This window comes from Bos grunniens, chromosome 28, assembly GCF_055505025.1.
Source record: "Bos grunniens cultivar Pamir isolate PY7600 chromosome 28, Bosgru_T2T1.0, whole genome shotgun sequence".
In the NCBI taxonomy this organism is placed as follows: Eukaryota; Metazoa; Chordata; class Mammalia; order Artiodactyla; family Bovidae; genus Bos; species Bos grunniens.
In genome coordinates this window covers 2,201,769-2,219,240 of record NC_141192.1, presented here as the reverse complement: position 1 = coordinate 2,219,240, position 17,472 = coordinate 2,201,769, and the positions used below count along the sequence as shown (strand labels likewise).

The following is a 17,472-nucleotide window of genomic DNA, read 5'->3' as shown; positions in this document are numbered from 1 at the left end:
ATTTCCTTTTCTATATTAAAAAAGAAAATCTGTGAGAGATAAATAGCTCATAACAGTGAGTCTACTTGTAAAGAAAAATTCTTTAATAATTTTTCAAACAGGCACAAAAGCTATATTTAATAAACAGGTTCTTTATACAACCACAATTGCAGATACCAAGGTTCTTTGTTTTCTCCTAATCCTATCCCAAATACTAAAGAAATCAAAGGTAAAAAACGTTTAATTATACGTGGCTTAAAGATAAAACATCTCATAATTGCTAAGAATACAATGCAGTTTGAAAAGTAAAAGGCCACAGGCTGAGATCAGGCCGACGAAGCTACAGTCACAGCACACCGCCCCTAACCAGTCACTCGATCTCTCAGTGTCTCACCTATAAAGTCTACCGTGAGTTATTCAACAGGGGTTCACTGAAGGACTACAGTGCATAAGATTTTGTGAAAACAACAAAGAACAGAGCAGATAAGCTCTCTGTCCCACTGAAAGGATTAAGGAAGCAATGATAACAGGGTCAGGTGGGCGGTGCAGCAGGCCAACTCTGAAGGCACACGCCTGCCCGCACAAACCCAGGAAGCGCCCTGGGGCCTCCCCGCAGACACCCGCCAACCCGACCCACCACCACCACGCTGGCTTCTTTTCCGAAAGCCTCCCTAGCTTCACCTCCACCACTACCCTAGTCCGGCTACCGTCTCCTTCCTGTGGCATTGCAGTAGTCTCCTCCACTGTCTGGCCCCTCTCCACTCAGTTCCCCTTTGTAGTCAAAACAAACTTTGCAAAATTTAAATCGAATCAGGTGCACCGGCCCCCCTCTCCCCTATATCGAGCCCTTTAACGGCTTCCCGTTGCCTCAGGACGGCCTCCCCAGCACAGCCTCCTGGCCTCAGCTTACTTCTGCGGCCTCTCCTCTCCCTGCAGGCTGCGGCCACACTGGCGTTCTCAGCCCCTGGGCAGGCTGCGTCCAGCCCCCGTCCAGCCTCCACAGCTCCTGTTCATGCTGTGTCCCTCTGCCCAGCACGCAATCAACTTTCCTTTCTCCCTTGGTAAAAATACTCCTGCTCACTCTTTCATACTTAGTTCAAAAGTTATTTCCTCAAGGAAGGTTTTCCTTATTCGATTACATTCTTCTCTAGTACAGTGTCATAATGCTGTGCTCCTATTCTTTATAGCAGGGGTCCCCAGCCTTCTTGGCACCAGGGACCAGTTTTGTGGAAGACAGCTTTTCCACGGACCTGGTCAGGGGGATGGTTTCGGGATGACTCTCATCAGGAGCACGCAACCTAAACCCCTCACACAGGCAGTTCACAGCAGGTTTCACTCCCATGAAAACCTAACACCACCGCAGACCTAACAGGAGGTAGAGTGCAGTGACGCGTGTGATGGGGACAGGCTGCAATAGACGAAGCTGCCCTTGCTCACCTGCCTGCCGCTCACCTCCTCTGCAGCCCGCTTTCTAACGGGCCATGCACCGGAACCGGTCCGAGGCCCAGTGGGGTGGGGACGCCCGCTATACTACATAAGTACATACAGGCTACTATAGGAAGCCAGAGTAGAAGCACATCTATCCTGGCAGGACAAGAACTATCAGAAACAGGCACGTGTCAGGTAAGGTTTCAAAGAGGAGTGAAAGCCGTGTGAAGGACAGGAGGCCCAGCGATCAGCCACTGGCCGTCCCTCTCCTCGCGCCCTAGGGGCACTCAGCACACCGGAGCGCACCGCAAGCGCTCACTGTATACATGAGCTCAGCTAAAGAACGAAACACCATCCTCTCAAGAGTAGCCAAACAGTAATTTGGGAAGTCAGGCTAAAAATGTTCCCTTCACAACTGGCATTTACACAACCAAAGAAGATAGGATATAAAATGAATACAATCTTATTGATATTTTAAAGAAACTCTCTTATTCAAATCTTTCATTATTTATTGTCTCACTCTTCCTTAGTACTGCTGTGAAAAAACTGTATGCAAAAACAGAGATTTTCATTGATATTTTAATGTCTGAAAGCATTACAAATATTGTCTAAGAATTATTACAGTATAATAAGTATTCCTGTATTCAAATGTTTTACTTTCATTTGCCAAAGAAATAAAGTAAAAGAGAATAAACATACCAAAGTGTGTTACTTTTAATAAAAATTTATATTAAGTACTAATAAGATAAATTTTAGAATTTTTTTCATCATAAGAGAGAGAAGCATTTGGGATAACTTTCTACGTCATTGCAAAGAATTGTGACCCCATTTCTCCACTGCCTTGTGGAACTGTCAGAAATGCTGTCTATATAAAGTAAGTGGCATTGGAAACAATGACACTCTATGGGAATTCCCTGGTGGGTTCAGTGGTTAGTACTTGGTGCTTTCACTGGGTTTGATCCCTGGTTGGGGAACTAAGATCCCACAAGCTGTGCAGCTTGACCAGAAAAAAGAAAAAAAAGGAAAAAGAAGAAGAAGAAACAGTGACGTTCTAGTAACACTGAGCACACCTATAAACTAGATCTGAGTCTCTAAGTACCATTCTCCAATACAAGGAGAACCAGGGTTCCTTGAGAAAATGATCGATTTTACAGTTGGGTAATAGAAAATATAGGATGAGCCTGGTACCTTATGAGGCCAGAAGGTAAAAAAAAACACTTTAATAAAAAAAAAGGTTGGGGGCTTTTTAAAAGAACACAGATGCCAACCTGAAGGAGCCCTAATGGCCAAATGGAATATTAACTCACAGAATACAATATATGTAAATCCATTCTGATACTAAAACTGGGTAAGAAGGGATAGCTCATCTTTACAACAGAATTTCAATGAATGTAGAAGAAAAGAGAGAAATAAAAGAACCACACTAGGCAAACACTGCAGTAGTAACTGTTAGAGACGAGATCCACCAATGGACGCTAAAGATAGTGGGGGAAACACAATGAAACATTTGCACAGTCAACAAATCCTACCCCCACCCCAAGATACTCATTAATCCCAAAGAAAGAGTCTGTAACTGTACAGTGAGTGCAAGAGCCCAGCAGACACCACCTTAGTGAGGTCACTGATCGCCAGCAGTGAGACAGACCAACATCAAGAGCCCGCTGGCACGACGCACCGAAAAGGAACAACATCATCTCCTGAATTTCTGTCAAAAATGCAACGACCTCACTCCACTTGCGAAGACAACGTCAGTCAAACCCAGGTTGAAGAACACAGTACAAAATAACTGATGAGCTGTCTTTCAAAGTGTCAACATCAGGAAAGAAAAGGAAAAACTGAAGAACAGGGTAGAGGAGACGTGGAAAACTACAGCACTTACCTGCCAGGAATCCCAGACTCCCCAGGAGCTGCCTAAAGCACGGGGCAGTATGGAGCCCTGTGTATACTGTATTTTTTTCCTATACTTACACACCAAATGATAAAGTTTAATTTACAAATTAGGCACAGTTAGACATTAATGATAATAACTAATAAAAAGTAGAACAATTATAACAATATAGTAAGTTACGTGAATGTGGTCTCTTGCTTTCAAAATATCCTCTTGTGCATATTTAATGCCTTTTCCATCTTAACTAAGCACTTTCAGGCAGAGTGGCCATAACTTGTGACTCTAACAGCAAAACTAGCATGAATTTCTTTCACCTTCACAAGTCCATGCAAAGAAGCACTTTACAACTCTTCTTTGTCACATTCAAATTGCCATCATCACTACTCATGTGCTTGGGAGCCATTATTAATTAGAAAAAGGGTTACTTTAACACAGGCAAAGCAATACCTCAAGAGTTGATCTGATAACCAAGACAGTCTACTAAGTGACTAAGAGGTGGGATATCCTGGACAAGGGGATGATCCAAGTCCCAGACGGGAGGGAGTGGGACGGTACAAGATTCCAGCATGCTACTCGGAATGATGTGCAATTTAAAACTTAATGAATTTTTTATTTCTGGAATTTTCCATTTAATATTTCCAGACTGCAGTTGACTACAGGTAACTAAAACTATAGAAAGCAAGCCACAGATAAGAGGGGACTACTGTAAATGCCACGAGGGATAGTGGGAAGATTCTGGAACAGAAAAACAGCTGGAATTAAAATAAGGTCAGTTAACAGTATTATACCAATATTAATTTCCTGGCTTTGATAATTTTCCTATGGTTACATAATAACATTACAATAAAGGGAAGTTAGGTGAGTTATATACAGGAATTCTCAGTACTTTTTCTGCAACATTTTTACATGTCTAAATTAATTTGAAATAAAGTTTTTAATGAGACAACATCAAAAAGGTAAACTAAAAGAAGTTGCATTACCATGCCAACGAACTTTGAACACAAACACAGAACAGCAAACAACTCTGTCAACTTTGAGCAAAGTCGTGTAACTTTGCTCCCTGACTGCATCTCCTCTGCTCCCTGTCCTTTCTGCCCCACCCCTCAGGGGCAGGAGATGAGGGGATTACACACAGTCGTCTGGGAAAGAGGAGCATGTACTGTAACGATTTTCTGAAGGCCTGCTCCTGACACTGGGGGAAACTTCCCATTCTACTCACAGACCCCATGAAGATAATTCTCACGTGAAAAACAGAGATTGGAGGGGTGGGGGAGGGGAGGGTGTAGGAAGAAAAACAACTACATTCATTTGCCAAGAAGAGTTTACAATGTTTTTGTGTAAATCATGGAGAAAGTGATAATTTGGGGAAATGGCTACAATCTGAAATTTTATCAATATCTTCACAATATACTACTTTAAGAAAAATTTAAACATTATTTTTTCTTTTAAAAACATTACATTAATAAATTAATCAGATCTGTAAAAAGTGAAAGTCAATTTTAACTCACACTTTACAGAGTCTTCCCTGGTAGCTCAGACAGTAAAGAATCTGCCTGCAATGCAGGAGACCTGGATTCAATCCCTGGGTTGGGAAGATCCCCTGGAGAAGGGAATGGCTACCCACTTCAGTATTTTGGCCTGGAGAATCCCATGGACAGAGCAGCCTGGCAGGCTACAGTCCATGGGGTCACAAACAGTTGGACACAATTGAGCGACTTTTACTTCACTTCACTTTCACTTTACAGAAAGGTGCAGCCTTAAATTATTTCAGCATACAAGAAATATAATGTACAACAAACACCCGGTGAATAAATAATCACATCAAACAGGCATGAAGAATCCAGGGCCCTTAGAGGGGAAGGACAACCTGACAGGGTAGAAAGAACAAGGGCCTTGGAGTAAGACAGACCTGAGATCAAACGTTATCTCTGTCACTTTCTGGCTCCTGGACCCTAAGCACGTTTTGTAACGATGGATTTTAATCATTTTGCTTGCAAAGTGCCAAAAGTATCACTTAATTCATCGTACTATAAAGATTAAATTATATAATTGTACATAAAATGTGTGGCAAATCACTCAATGCCAACCTTTTGTATTTTACTGTTAAAAAGGTGCTCTCTGAAAACATACCGATTGAAGTTAATATCTGGATAACTGGAATACTCTGATTTCATCTTGGCATTGCGTCGTGGAAACGTGCAGAAGAAAGCATTAGCTAAAAGACTGGCAATCTGTTCCTGTGACATTGTGATGGAATGATTCATCTTCTGTTTCAGGAGTGGTATTGGCTGATAGAGGAAACAAGAAATACAGACAAGAAGAGCAATAATTAGTTTAGCAATTTCAAAAGCAGAGGCACCAAATTGCATTTGCTAAATTAAGGTAGAAATAATTTCAGGACACTCCTGAATCCCTAAATCAGCAATACTGTTGAAGTCAAGGGCAGTTCATTAAGGATGATTAGGAAAATGTATTTGTTTGACAAAGTGCAGATTTCTAATCAATAATAACGACAGTGAAGAGAACACAAACATTACTTGTATTAGTGACAAACAAGATTCCTTTAGCAAGTAAGAAGTAAAAACACATTACCTTGTAATGAAAAATTACAGGATGGAAGAGAAAAATGTAATGCTGAGGTTGGCTATTATTGCATATGCTAAATTTTGTTCTCATTTAAAGATTACTGGACAGACTAATTTTTCTATTTCAGTCCAAAATAAAATGATCTATGGAAAATAAATCAATAAATAAGTACTTTCCTTCTAATTCTGAATCACACTTCACATTGACAATTTAAAAGACCCAAACCTAATTTTATTAAAGCAATTAATGGAAAATGCGTATACAGACTTATTTACATATAACTTGCAACAACATAGGCATTTCCTACATAACCAAGTTAAGGAAGATGCAGGACATTTTTCCCTCAAGTTTTTTGTCTGATATGTCTTCAAGGTGTACCAAATCCAGGTTAACTTACCTTTTATTTTTAGCATATTCTACATGAGTATTGTGTTCAGTGGGTTTTATTTTAAATGTTTAAACTGTATGGTTTTAAAGACATGTTGGGAAAGCCAATTTACATATCAGCTGTTAAATTTCAAAATGCTCCAATATGATATTTAGAGGTGCTTTTCCTTCTCCCTTCAATAAGATCCAGAAAGAATCGTGGATATCTGCATTAATCTCAAAACAACAGGCAGAGAGAATTGTCCTGATCATATTACAGGAATCAACATTAATATGTACATTATTTTGAATGCTAATATGATAACTCATTAACAACATACACAATTTAACTTGCCAAAGATATATTTGGATAACAAACTGAAATGTTAACTTTCACAGCAGAGGTTTACTTTGTAGTTGAGGACAGAGGACAAGACTAAAGCGTTCTCCCCGTTAACACACTAACAGAAGGGCAAACAGTTCTAAGCCAGGAAAGAAGATGACAGCCATGAATCGGATTTTGGTTCCACCACCTGAGTTGTTATAGATTACAACTTGGGTGCTCTTGAATACATATCCCATCAAATACACCTTCTCTCTAAAGCATGAAGGAAGGAGCAGAGGAGAAAGTGATTCCTATCAACAGGCTGTGCTGTGCTGAGTCACTCAGTTGTGTCAGACTCTTTGTGACCCCATGGACTATAGCCCACAAGGCTCCTCTGTCCATGGGGATTCTCCAGGCAAGAGTACTGGAGCGGGTTGCCATGCCCTCCTCCAGGGGATCTTCCCAACCCAGGGATCAAACCCAGGTCTCCCGCTCTGCAGGCGGATTCTTTACCATCTGAGCCACCAGGGAAGCCCAAGAATACTGGAGTGGGTAGCCTATCCCTTCCTCAGGGGATCCTCCCAACCCAGGGATTGAACCAGGGTCTCCTGCATTGCAGGTGGATTCTTTACCAGCTGAGCTACTAGGGAAGCCCCCAAAACAGATTATATTCTGTCAATTATGAACTGCAGTGAATTAAAGAAGCATTTAGTTAGGCACTATGGAGAAGGAAATGACAACCCACTCCAGTATTCTTGCTTGGATAATCCCATGGACAGAGGAGCCTGGCAGGCTACAATCCATAGGTCACAAGAGTCGGACATGACTTAGCGCTATCTTTCTTTATGTTAGACCTTGGGAGACAAAGATGATCTCCCTTCAGGAAGAATATAATGTAGGGAAGGAGATATATAAAGACATAAATTACACAATAAAGTGCTAAGGATGATTTGAATGATACAGGAATGATTAACTTTGGCTGGGAGAGGTAGGAAAGTCTTCACAAGGGGCAGACTCCAAGAGGTAGTGAGAAATTTTATGACCTAGGGGAAAAACCAAGGAGAAAAAGAGAAAAGAACGAACATGAAATATAAGCAAGCAAATAACTTCCAATATAAACAAGAAGAGTTGTAAAATGAACTAATGAGGTGAAATTATTGCTATGTAAAATTGGAAATGTCACAGTATAATGCTAACAAATAACGGCACACTGAAAAACACTCAACATTTGGAATCAGGTATTTGGACATGGCTTTTGGTTACCCCAAAGATTATGTTTGTGTTTTCTGGGGTGTTCCAATGACAAATTGCAATGTGTGGGACCATCCTACACCTTCAGGAACTGCTCCACCCAAATTGTCCCTAGGGCTCCTGTGGATCACCAGTGTTAGCAGAAACCTGGCTAGCATCTGTGCAGCCAAGGGGCTGGCCCTAGAAATGAAAGACAGAGGCAAACTCAAGCTACTGTTGCGAGAAATACAGGAGGACAATTATGAATAATAAACCAACAATCTCTTATAACTATCTGAAAATGCAGTCTACAAATTCTCTGATCATCCCCTTCCTTGAGAGGCAGAGTGTGAGCTAGATGTAGTGACAAAATTCTAATAAAGAAGAAAAAATAAAGTGACAGTGTGTGCCTTCAGATACAAGGTCAAAAAAGGCACTGACCCTTCCTCTCTCTCTCTTTTTGGTGGCTTTTTCTGGGAAAGTTAGCAACCATGTCATGAGGACACCCAATCAACCTCGAGTCCCATGGCAAGGAAATAAGGCCTTCTGCCAGCAGCCATGCGAGTGAGCCAACTGAGAAGTGGTTCCTCCAGCCTCAAACCTTAGGATGACTGCAGTGCTGGCCATTACCTTGACTGCAACCAGGGGAGAGCCCAAGTTAGAACCAGTCAGTTAAGCTGCTCCCAAATTCCCAACAGAATCTGAGATAATAAAATTTTCTTGCTTTAAACCACTAAATCTTGAGGTAGTTTGTTATGTAGCAATAAATAAAACAAAACAACTCAGATTCTTTCATTTAAAAGTTAAGAATGTATCACGGTTAACAGGAACAGTTTCAGTCTACAAGGTGAAAAATTCGGGAGACGGACAATGGTGAGAGTTGCATAACAATGTGAATGTACTTAGTGCCACTGAACTGTACAGTTAAATATGGTTACAACAGCATGTGTTATGTTATGTGACTTCTATCACAATAAAAAAACATTTAAAAAACACATACATAAAAAAGGAAAAAAAAGAATACGGTGAATTCATTTGCTTTACAATGGGGGAGAGAAGAGGAAGGAGTAGGTATTAACCCATTCTGCAGGTAAAATGTTCTAAATCGACTAGTGTGTTCTGAAATACTGCCGATCCTTTTTTGAAAGTTAAAGACTGTTTTAAAGACAGAAACAGAAGTGTGAGTAAGCAAACATCAACACTGTGAACGGAAGCTCAGAAATTGAATGCTGCATTTTTAATGTCCTCTCGCAGCGTTCTCTATAACCTCTAACCTTTTTCTTAGTAGAGCAAAATCATCAGACTCTGGCAAAAACTGTTTCCATCTCTCTCTTCTCTCTTTGACCTTGATAATTCGAGTTTAAACAAGATTCAATTGTGAGTCTCAAGAAAGCTACTGAGGAAGAAGTCATTTCCACCAACCTGGGTACAAATATTTGGCAGACAGAGTGCAATTTTCACCATATCAGGCAAGATGGACTGATACAAGTGTTGAGCTTCTGCTTCTTCTAGTACCTGAAAACCAATAAAATACGTTACCAGTGAATAATAACCAATGAACAAATACCTGTTTTTAAAATTAAACTACATATCTGCTTTTCAGAGGATCCCATAAAAAGGCATATTATCATCATGGAATACACACAAAAGTATAACAACAGGTACAGTAAGGAACTTATAAATTGATTTCCAAATGTATGTAATTCGCCTTAATGTCCTCTGAAAAGGAATGAAGTATCCCACATATGAAATCTCTCTCATATCACATTCACAACTAAATAAAATATTTGCAAATGAAAAGCAGTACATTCTGCCCTTGGTTACATCAACTAAAAACTATTAGCCCACCAAGAACTCTTCAGAAGCCCTCAAGCCTCTATAGCCTATAATTTAAATAACTCACCATAAAAGCCGCACATTGTTTCAGAGCAACTTTTATGTGTCAAATCTGATCTACTGATAGTAAACAAAAAGTTCCAGGTGACTCAGAATTTCCCTCTCACAGGGACCTTAGGGATAAAACCACAATTTCCATATCATAATTTGAAGTACAAGAAAAATATATTTATGGCCCATTTTTGTCTTATAATTTCCCATCTTTTCAATGCTTTAGAAATTACTTTAGCCTATTTAATCCAATTTCTCTCAAAACATCAGAGTAATTCTTTCAAAATAGTGAAAATGAAAACCCTCTTAATTTAGATATTCTATATATATATAGTCAGGATTAAACCATGTGTCTATCTGAAATCACATCTGAACTAGATAGATGAGGTCTCAGTTATAATCCAGTCTGATCCTGTCATTATTAAAGAGAAAAGAAAACTGAGGCCAAGGAGGTCACCCTCATTATCCTAGACTGGATATGTGAATTAGCAACTAAATCAGAACTAGAACCCAAGTGTTCTGGCCTATATGCCATGGCTCTCCCCCACTTCTCTATGTTACCATGTTTGCGACTGATGAGGATATATAGACTCTTTAAAAATATCTAAAGATTCCCCTAGCTATGAGGAGCTAAACTGAAATAAATATGCATTTGTCTACCTAACAGCTACACACTGTATGTGTGTAAACAGAAAAAGTAGCAAAGATAATTTACATTCACCTTGGTTTTACAAGGAAGTTTTACTATTGAGAATTTTCTTTATACCAAAGCTTTAAAACTCAAACCTATGTGCAACTCCTTCTTTAAATTAGGATAATGGGAAACTGATACTCAAAATGAACAGAAAGATATTTACAATTCAGAGAGTGTAGGATTCAATTTATCACAGGTATATTAAAAAAACTAAGCAAGTTAAGAACACAAGACAATTATTAATTCTGGCTAAAACACAAAGTTGTACAAGAGTAGAAAAGGAATCATATCTCAGATATGAATAGTTTTTACTATCATACTAAAAAACCAGAATACTGATCTAATTGAAATGAATATTTTACGTATAGTGGAGAAATGGGAAACAGAAATAAGGCTGTGTTGGAGGTGACATGGTTAAGTAACAACAGATAAATCCAACAGATCTCTAACAGGAAGTAAACACACTAAAAAGCATAAAATAAAGGCTAAAGAGGGTTCAAAGCCTCTTCATGATAAGCCTCTTTAATGCCAATAAACGGCTTCCCAGATGGCTCAGTGGCTAAAGAATCCACTTGCAATGCAGGAGACAAGGGTTCCATTCCTGGATCAGGAAGATGCCCTGGAGAAGGGCATGGCAACCCATTCCAGTATTCTTGCCTGGGAAATCCCATGGACAGAGGAGCCTGGCAGGCCACAGTCCACAGGGTGGCAAAGAGTTCGACACAACTGAAATGACTGAGCACAAACAATGCCAATAAAAAGGAAAATTAAATTTTAAAAAGTCATACAATAGGAAGCACTCTACTGTTTTAGAATTTAAACATAAGCATTAAAGATACTTGCTTTCCTATACCTGAAGATGCATAAAATATATTAATGCATTTAAGATATTCAAATTCTTCTTATTCATAATTTATCTCTGAAAACATTTTGAAATAATCAGAGACTCACAGAAAGTTGTACAAATGACACAGAGAGGTCCAGTTTACTCTTCACCCAGTCTCCCTTAATGGCTACATTTTGGATTAACTATAACACAATATAAAGCCAGGAAACTGATACTGGTACAGTGTGTGTATAGTGTTCTCTGCTATTTTATCACACGTACATTTGCTTAACCACTATCAACATCAAGTGAGGAAGTGTCCCACTACAGCAGACGTCTCCCTCGGGCTACTAGTTTACAGCCACACCCTCCGTCCAACCATCCCTACACCCCGGGAAGCAGCACCCTGCTTTCCATCTCTGTAACTGTTGTTATACAAAGCGGATCATATGTATGTGTTCTTTAAGACTGACTTTTCCATTCACCCAGTTTAACATTCTTGAGGTCCGTTCAAGCTCACGCATGCGCCAGGAGTTAATTCCTGCTGCCGAGCAGTGTTAGGGTATGACCACACCACTTGTTTAGCCACGTTACCTACTGAGGGGCATTTTGGTGGTTTTCAGGTTCTGGCTATTACAAACAAAAGTGCCTTTTACTCTCAACCTGCCTACATACACTGTTATGTCTGGAATAATTTCTTGTAAGCAGCATATAGTGTGTCGTTTTTTTAATCCACTCTGTAAATCTCTGTCTTTTAATTGGTGAACTTCGATCATTTACATTTAATCACTGCCATGTTAGCACTTATTAATTTTTAATTTTCTTTGTATTTTACCTGCTTTCTTTTCCTTTATTCCTATGGGTTACCCAAGTATATTTTAGAATTCCATTTTTATTTATCTAAAATGTATTTGAGCACATCTCTTTGAACAGATTTTTTTTAACTTGCTGCTCTAAGTATTTCATTATATACGATTTATCACTTCTCACCTTGGTGTCAACACTTCACATGCTGCAGTACAGAAGTATTACCTTTAAGGCCGTTTACCTGGCCCCATTATAACTTTAATATTTCTTTACATACACTGAGAACCACATTTGATAGTGTTAAAAATTTTGAAAACAGCAAAACAGAAAATGTCAAACACTATTTAGAAAACTCAAGAAGAAAAGGCTACTATATTTACCATATTTTTACTCTTTCTACTACTATTCTATCTTCTTTCTTGATATAACAAGATTCCATCTTGTATCATTTCCTTTCTCTTTCAAGAAATTCCTCTTCACATCTTTTAGGACAGATCTGTTAATGACAAATTATCTTCCTCTCCTTCGTCTTAGAACGTCACTGTTTGTCCTTTAGTCCTGAAGCATATTTTCAACGGATATACACTTCTCTGCTGACAGTTCGTTTCTCTTACTCCTTCAAAAATATTGTGTCATTTCTCTCTGGCCTCCATGTTATCTGATGAGAAATTCACTGTCATTCAGTTTTTGCCCTACAGGCAATGTGCCATTTCTTACTGAATGCTTTCAAAATTCTTTTCTTTGCCTTTAGTTGGAATAAGTTTGACTATGATATATCTTGGCATGGATTTCTTTGGGTTTCATGTAAGAGGTTTGCTCAGCTTCTTGATGCCTTTTATTAAATTGGGGAAATTTTCAGCTATTACTTCTAGTTTTCAGTTGCTATTTTTCATTATTGTTATTTTCTCAGCCCTGTCGCTTTTTTCTTCTCCCTTTCAGTACTAAAAGGCATGACTGTTAGATCTTTTTAAACAGTTCCAAAGATCCTTAAACTGCTTTTTCAGTCTATTTTTTTTTTTTTATGTTGTTTAGACTGAGTAATTCTTTTGCTCTTTTTCAAGCTCTCCTATTCCTTCCTCAGTCATCTCCATTCTCCACTGAGGCCATTCCACTGCATTTGTTTTAAAAAAAAAATCAGGTATTATTATTTTTCGGTTCTAAAACTTCCATTTGGTTCTTCTATATAGCTTCTATTTCTTTGCTAGGGCTGCTATTTTTTTGTTTCAAGCAGGTTTGTAATTGCTTACTGAAGGCTGCATTAAAGTCCTTGTTAGATGATTCCAGGATCTGTGTTGTCTCAGGGTTGGTGTCTGTTGATTGTCTTCACATTTTAGTTGAGGTTTTCCTGCTTCTTGGTGGAGTGATTTTTATTGAAACCTGGATATTTGGGGTATTGTTTTGAGACTTTGGATCTTTTCAAATCTGTTTTAGCAGGTCTTCTGTGACACAGGAAGGAGGAGCCAGCTCACTAGCATCAGTCAGGAGTGAAAACTCTACTGCCCTTGGTAATTTCCAGGACAGGGAGGGAAGACGCATCTTGTTACCTCTCGGGGGGATCGCTGCAGAGGGTGAGAGTTCTGGCTCCCCACCAGACCTCTGTTGATACCACTCTGGTGCCAACAGCCCCACAGACTCTAGCTGGTCAGTCTAACTCCACCTTTCAGCTATATTTAGTAGGAGGGATAAAGAGAAGTGTCTATCCAAACATTCTTAACCTAAAGACATTTAACCTTAAGTGACTAAAGAGGCTGACAGCTTCTTCTCCTTTGGGTACCTGTCCTTGTCTTTTAAAACTGACACACGAGTAGCTGCAGCCACGCTTTGCTGACCATCACAAGCTTTAAAATATCACTTATTTATGTGATGAAGCATCATTGCACAGGACTTCCTCACAACTGTCAACACTTCAGACCTATGTCTGAATGTGACTTTGAAAATACAAATGAGATCATAAAAAATGTCACGTGAGAACGTAACCAACCCAACTAGCATTTGAGATGGAATGCATAATTTAAAAAACTAGTGTGATCTTATGCCCTCCCATATATTATTAGCATCTTCACACAGATCTTAACTTCTACAAATTGATATTTATTAATCCACATAATTTATTAATCTATACAATGCAAACCAAGATATAAGTAACAAAAAGCTTTAAAAATTTAAATCATTGCCTAACTTCAAGGGAAGTAAGAGGCTTAAATGTAAATATTTATTTATATCATATATTGTATTACTTATAACAATGATGAAGATGATTATAAAGAAATCAAGCATTTCCACGATGATCAATGGAAAGCGTCATTAAATCCCCTGCCCTCTACTGGACAGCCGCACAGATAAGCACACGTGGCAACTGTTTCTGTGTGTGCGTGCCCGTGTGTGCATGCTGCCATTTTATCCTCATCCCAAAAGCTGATTATGTACATGCATCATTCAGAGTTGATACAAAGATTTTCAAAATTATAACGCTATTCACCCATTTCCTCCTTTTATAGATCTGTTCATCCACCCAGCTGGACAGTAAACATGTAAGTGTCTATTATATGCCAGACACTGTGCCAGCACTGACAAGAGAAGTGGAAACGACGATGGGCGTGATCACTGGCCTCATGAATCTCGAAGCAGGAAGTCCTGTGCTCCTTCTGTGATCCCTCAATGCATCAGCCCTCACCTTGAAGGATAGTAATTACTGCAATTTCATCATAGTGACCGTGAAGAAGCTATCTTTCTTCCTTAGCAGATGGAAACATGGACAAACTACTCAAATAGAGTAACTGAATTTGTCAAATGTCAAAACATGATGAATGATTTAAACTTAGCAGCATACATATAGACAATAAATTTTTACTTATTTCTTCTTCCTCAGAATGCTTGATCAACTAAAATTAAATCTGTGAACTGTGCTCTAATACTAAAGACATATTCATATGCGATTAAGTACAGAACCTGGTACACAGAAAGTACTACATAAATAATAGTACAGAATTTTGAATGAGTAAGTGAAAACTGTAGCCAGTAAAATCAGAAAAATAGTGTTATTTTAAAGAAGGGGAAATTTTCCATAGATCTGCTTCTTCAGTTCATAGGAAACAGCTTTTTAATCAGTCACAAATCAACAAATATAATAAACACTTCAAGTCACACCATTTTATCTATTGATGTGTACCCAAGTAGATCCTAGTAAAAATGTTAAGTTACTAACATGCTTTAATAAACAATTTCAAAGAAGTTTATATAAGAAGTCCAGAACATGAAATTTTATTAATAATTTTTAATATAAAAAGTTTTTCATCCCAAAATCTAAACAGAGAACAGGAAAAAACTCATAGCCCTACGATCCTAAAGTTAATATAACCATTTAAGTTTTTGTTATGCTTAGGTACTTATCTACCTTCTCACACAGAAAAAATCACTTAAAAGCACATTATTCTAACAATTGTATAATTTTTTCATTAGACAAAAGAACTTTCCACTTTGCTGTAGAGTCTTCGTAAACATCACCAGAAACAACACGTTTGTTTGAAAAATCATGTACTTTCACTGTAGAAAATGAATATAAACAAAAAGAAAACAAATACAACCCACAAGCCCAATATCAAGAAATATACTGCTAACATTTTGGCATATATCTTTCTAGTTTGTATTCTGTTTTCATTTATATTGTGAACATTTTCTTGTATAAATAACTATAATCCTACATCACTATTTTCAATAGCTGAATATTATTATATAATTCAGACATACCACAACTTATTTCCCTAAGTCTCTTATGACAGATTTACAGGTCGTTGCCAATTTTCCACTCTTATAATTACTATTGTAATGAATATCCTTGTACACACATCTTTCTGCCAACTATTTGAATATCTCTATAAGAGAAAATGCTATATTGAAAAGCGTAGGCTTTTTTTTTTTAAGTTTTTTGATACATGCTACCAATTTATATTCTGGTGCTGTATAAGAAAGTACTCAACTCCATATCTTACTGTGAATTCTCACATTCTTGTTTTATTTGCAATCTGATAGACTAAATTGACACCACCATTATTTTATGTTTCTTTGATTATTAATGCTGTTGTACTTTTTATCCCCATGGATACAAACCCCTGTGACGAGCCTTAACCCTTCTTTCCCATTAATTTTTTAAGTAATATGTGAATGCATTCTAGCTTACAAATGTCAAACAATGCAGATGAAGTCAAATCCCCAATTCCTATTCCTGCTGACTGTCCGAAGACATAAACAGACGCTTGTCTTCTTCCCAAACTTTGAAGCATTTCTACATATGTGCACACAGAAATTAAGATGTTACATGAACTTTTAAACTAAATGGTATACTAGAAATTTTTGCAACTTGTTTCTTACCTTAAAATAAAGTCACCTTTCCATGTAATAGAATGATAAATGCTACGCAGTATTTTCCACAGTATAGATATACAATTTTCTTAGCCATTCCCAATTGGTGATAATTGCTTTTCCAGCATTATGAAAAATATAAAACATACAGCAAAGCTAAAACAACTGCACACTGTGCTTCTGTGCTCAGTCGTGTCCGACTCTTTGCAACCCCATGGACTACAGCCCGCCAGGCTCCTCTGTCCATGGGGATTCTCCAGGCAAAAACATGGAGTGCGTTGCCATGCCCTCCTCCAGAGGATCTTCCCAACCCAGGGATCGAACCCAGGTCTCCTGCATTGCAGGCGATTCTTTACCATCTGAGCCACCAGGGAAGCAGGCACATACCTACAGGATAGCACTTATTCTGGTTTATTAAAATTATTCATTTACACGTTTTGCTCCTCTCCTTCTCTAATCTGTGACACTGCAAATGGAAGGATTGCATTTTATACACTGTGTATTCTAGTACCATGCATAAAATTTAGTACTCATTATTTGTTGAATAGAGCTGAGGAAAATTTTTAAATTACATTTTATCCTGTAAATATCAATGCAAAATAGAAAGCATAAAGATATCTGGCGAGACTGAAGCTCAAAGAAGGTCAAGCCAATTTTTCCACGTTCAAACTTAGGGGCATACACTGGGACCGGAGGACAGAGCGCTTCTTCCCAGGCTCACAGGTGAGGGTATTCTAGAGAACAGAGCACTCAGCCAAGAAACCGGAACAGAAGACTACAGTTACAGGCCGGGTCTGCATTTACTTTTTGTATGAACATAGAAAAATCCCCAAATCCTTTATTTCCTCATCCCTAATAAGGATAATTCGAACTCTGTTTAACTTACAGAGTTATGAAGGCTCAGATATAACAGTGTTTAACAAATTCTAAAGACTCATATATAAATGCAAAGTATTATTATCTAATGGGCCAGTAATTTACAACCTTTCTGGAGGCTCCTCTTTCTTTCAACACCCCCACATCAATTAACTGCCAAGTCCTGCTGATTGATCCAGCAGGGCCTCATATATTCATCGCCTCCTCTTAATCACTACTAA

General features: G+C 38.4%; 1 protein-coding gene across 10 annotated transcripts in view; it reads right to left on the bottom strand.

Moving 5' to 3' along the window:
- Positions 1-17,472, bottom strand: part of PARG (poly(ADP-ribose) glycohydrolase) — a 111,537-nt gene that overhangs the window by 58,217 nt on the left and 35,848 nt on the right. For all 10 annotated transcript variants that reach the window (XR_015156557.1, XR_015156558.1, XM_086381103.1 and 7 more), the window contains 2 exons: positions 9,225-9,317; positions 5,426-5,583 (listed from right to left, as the gene is read on the bottom strand). Coding sequence is in view for 8 of the 10 variants with exons in the window: in XM_086381103.1 (XP_086237229.1) it covers positions 5,426-5,583; positions 9,225-9,317 (251 nt within the window). In the remaining 2 variants the exon portion in view is untranslated. The remainder of the gene's footprint in view (positions 1-5,425; positions 5,584-9,224; positions 9,318-17,472) is intronic.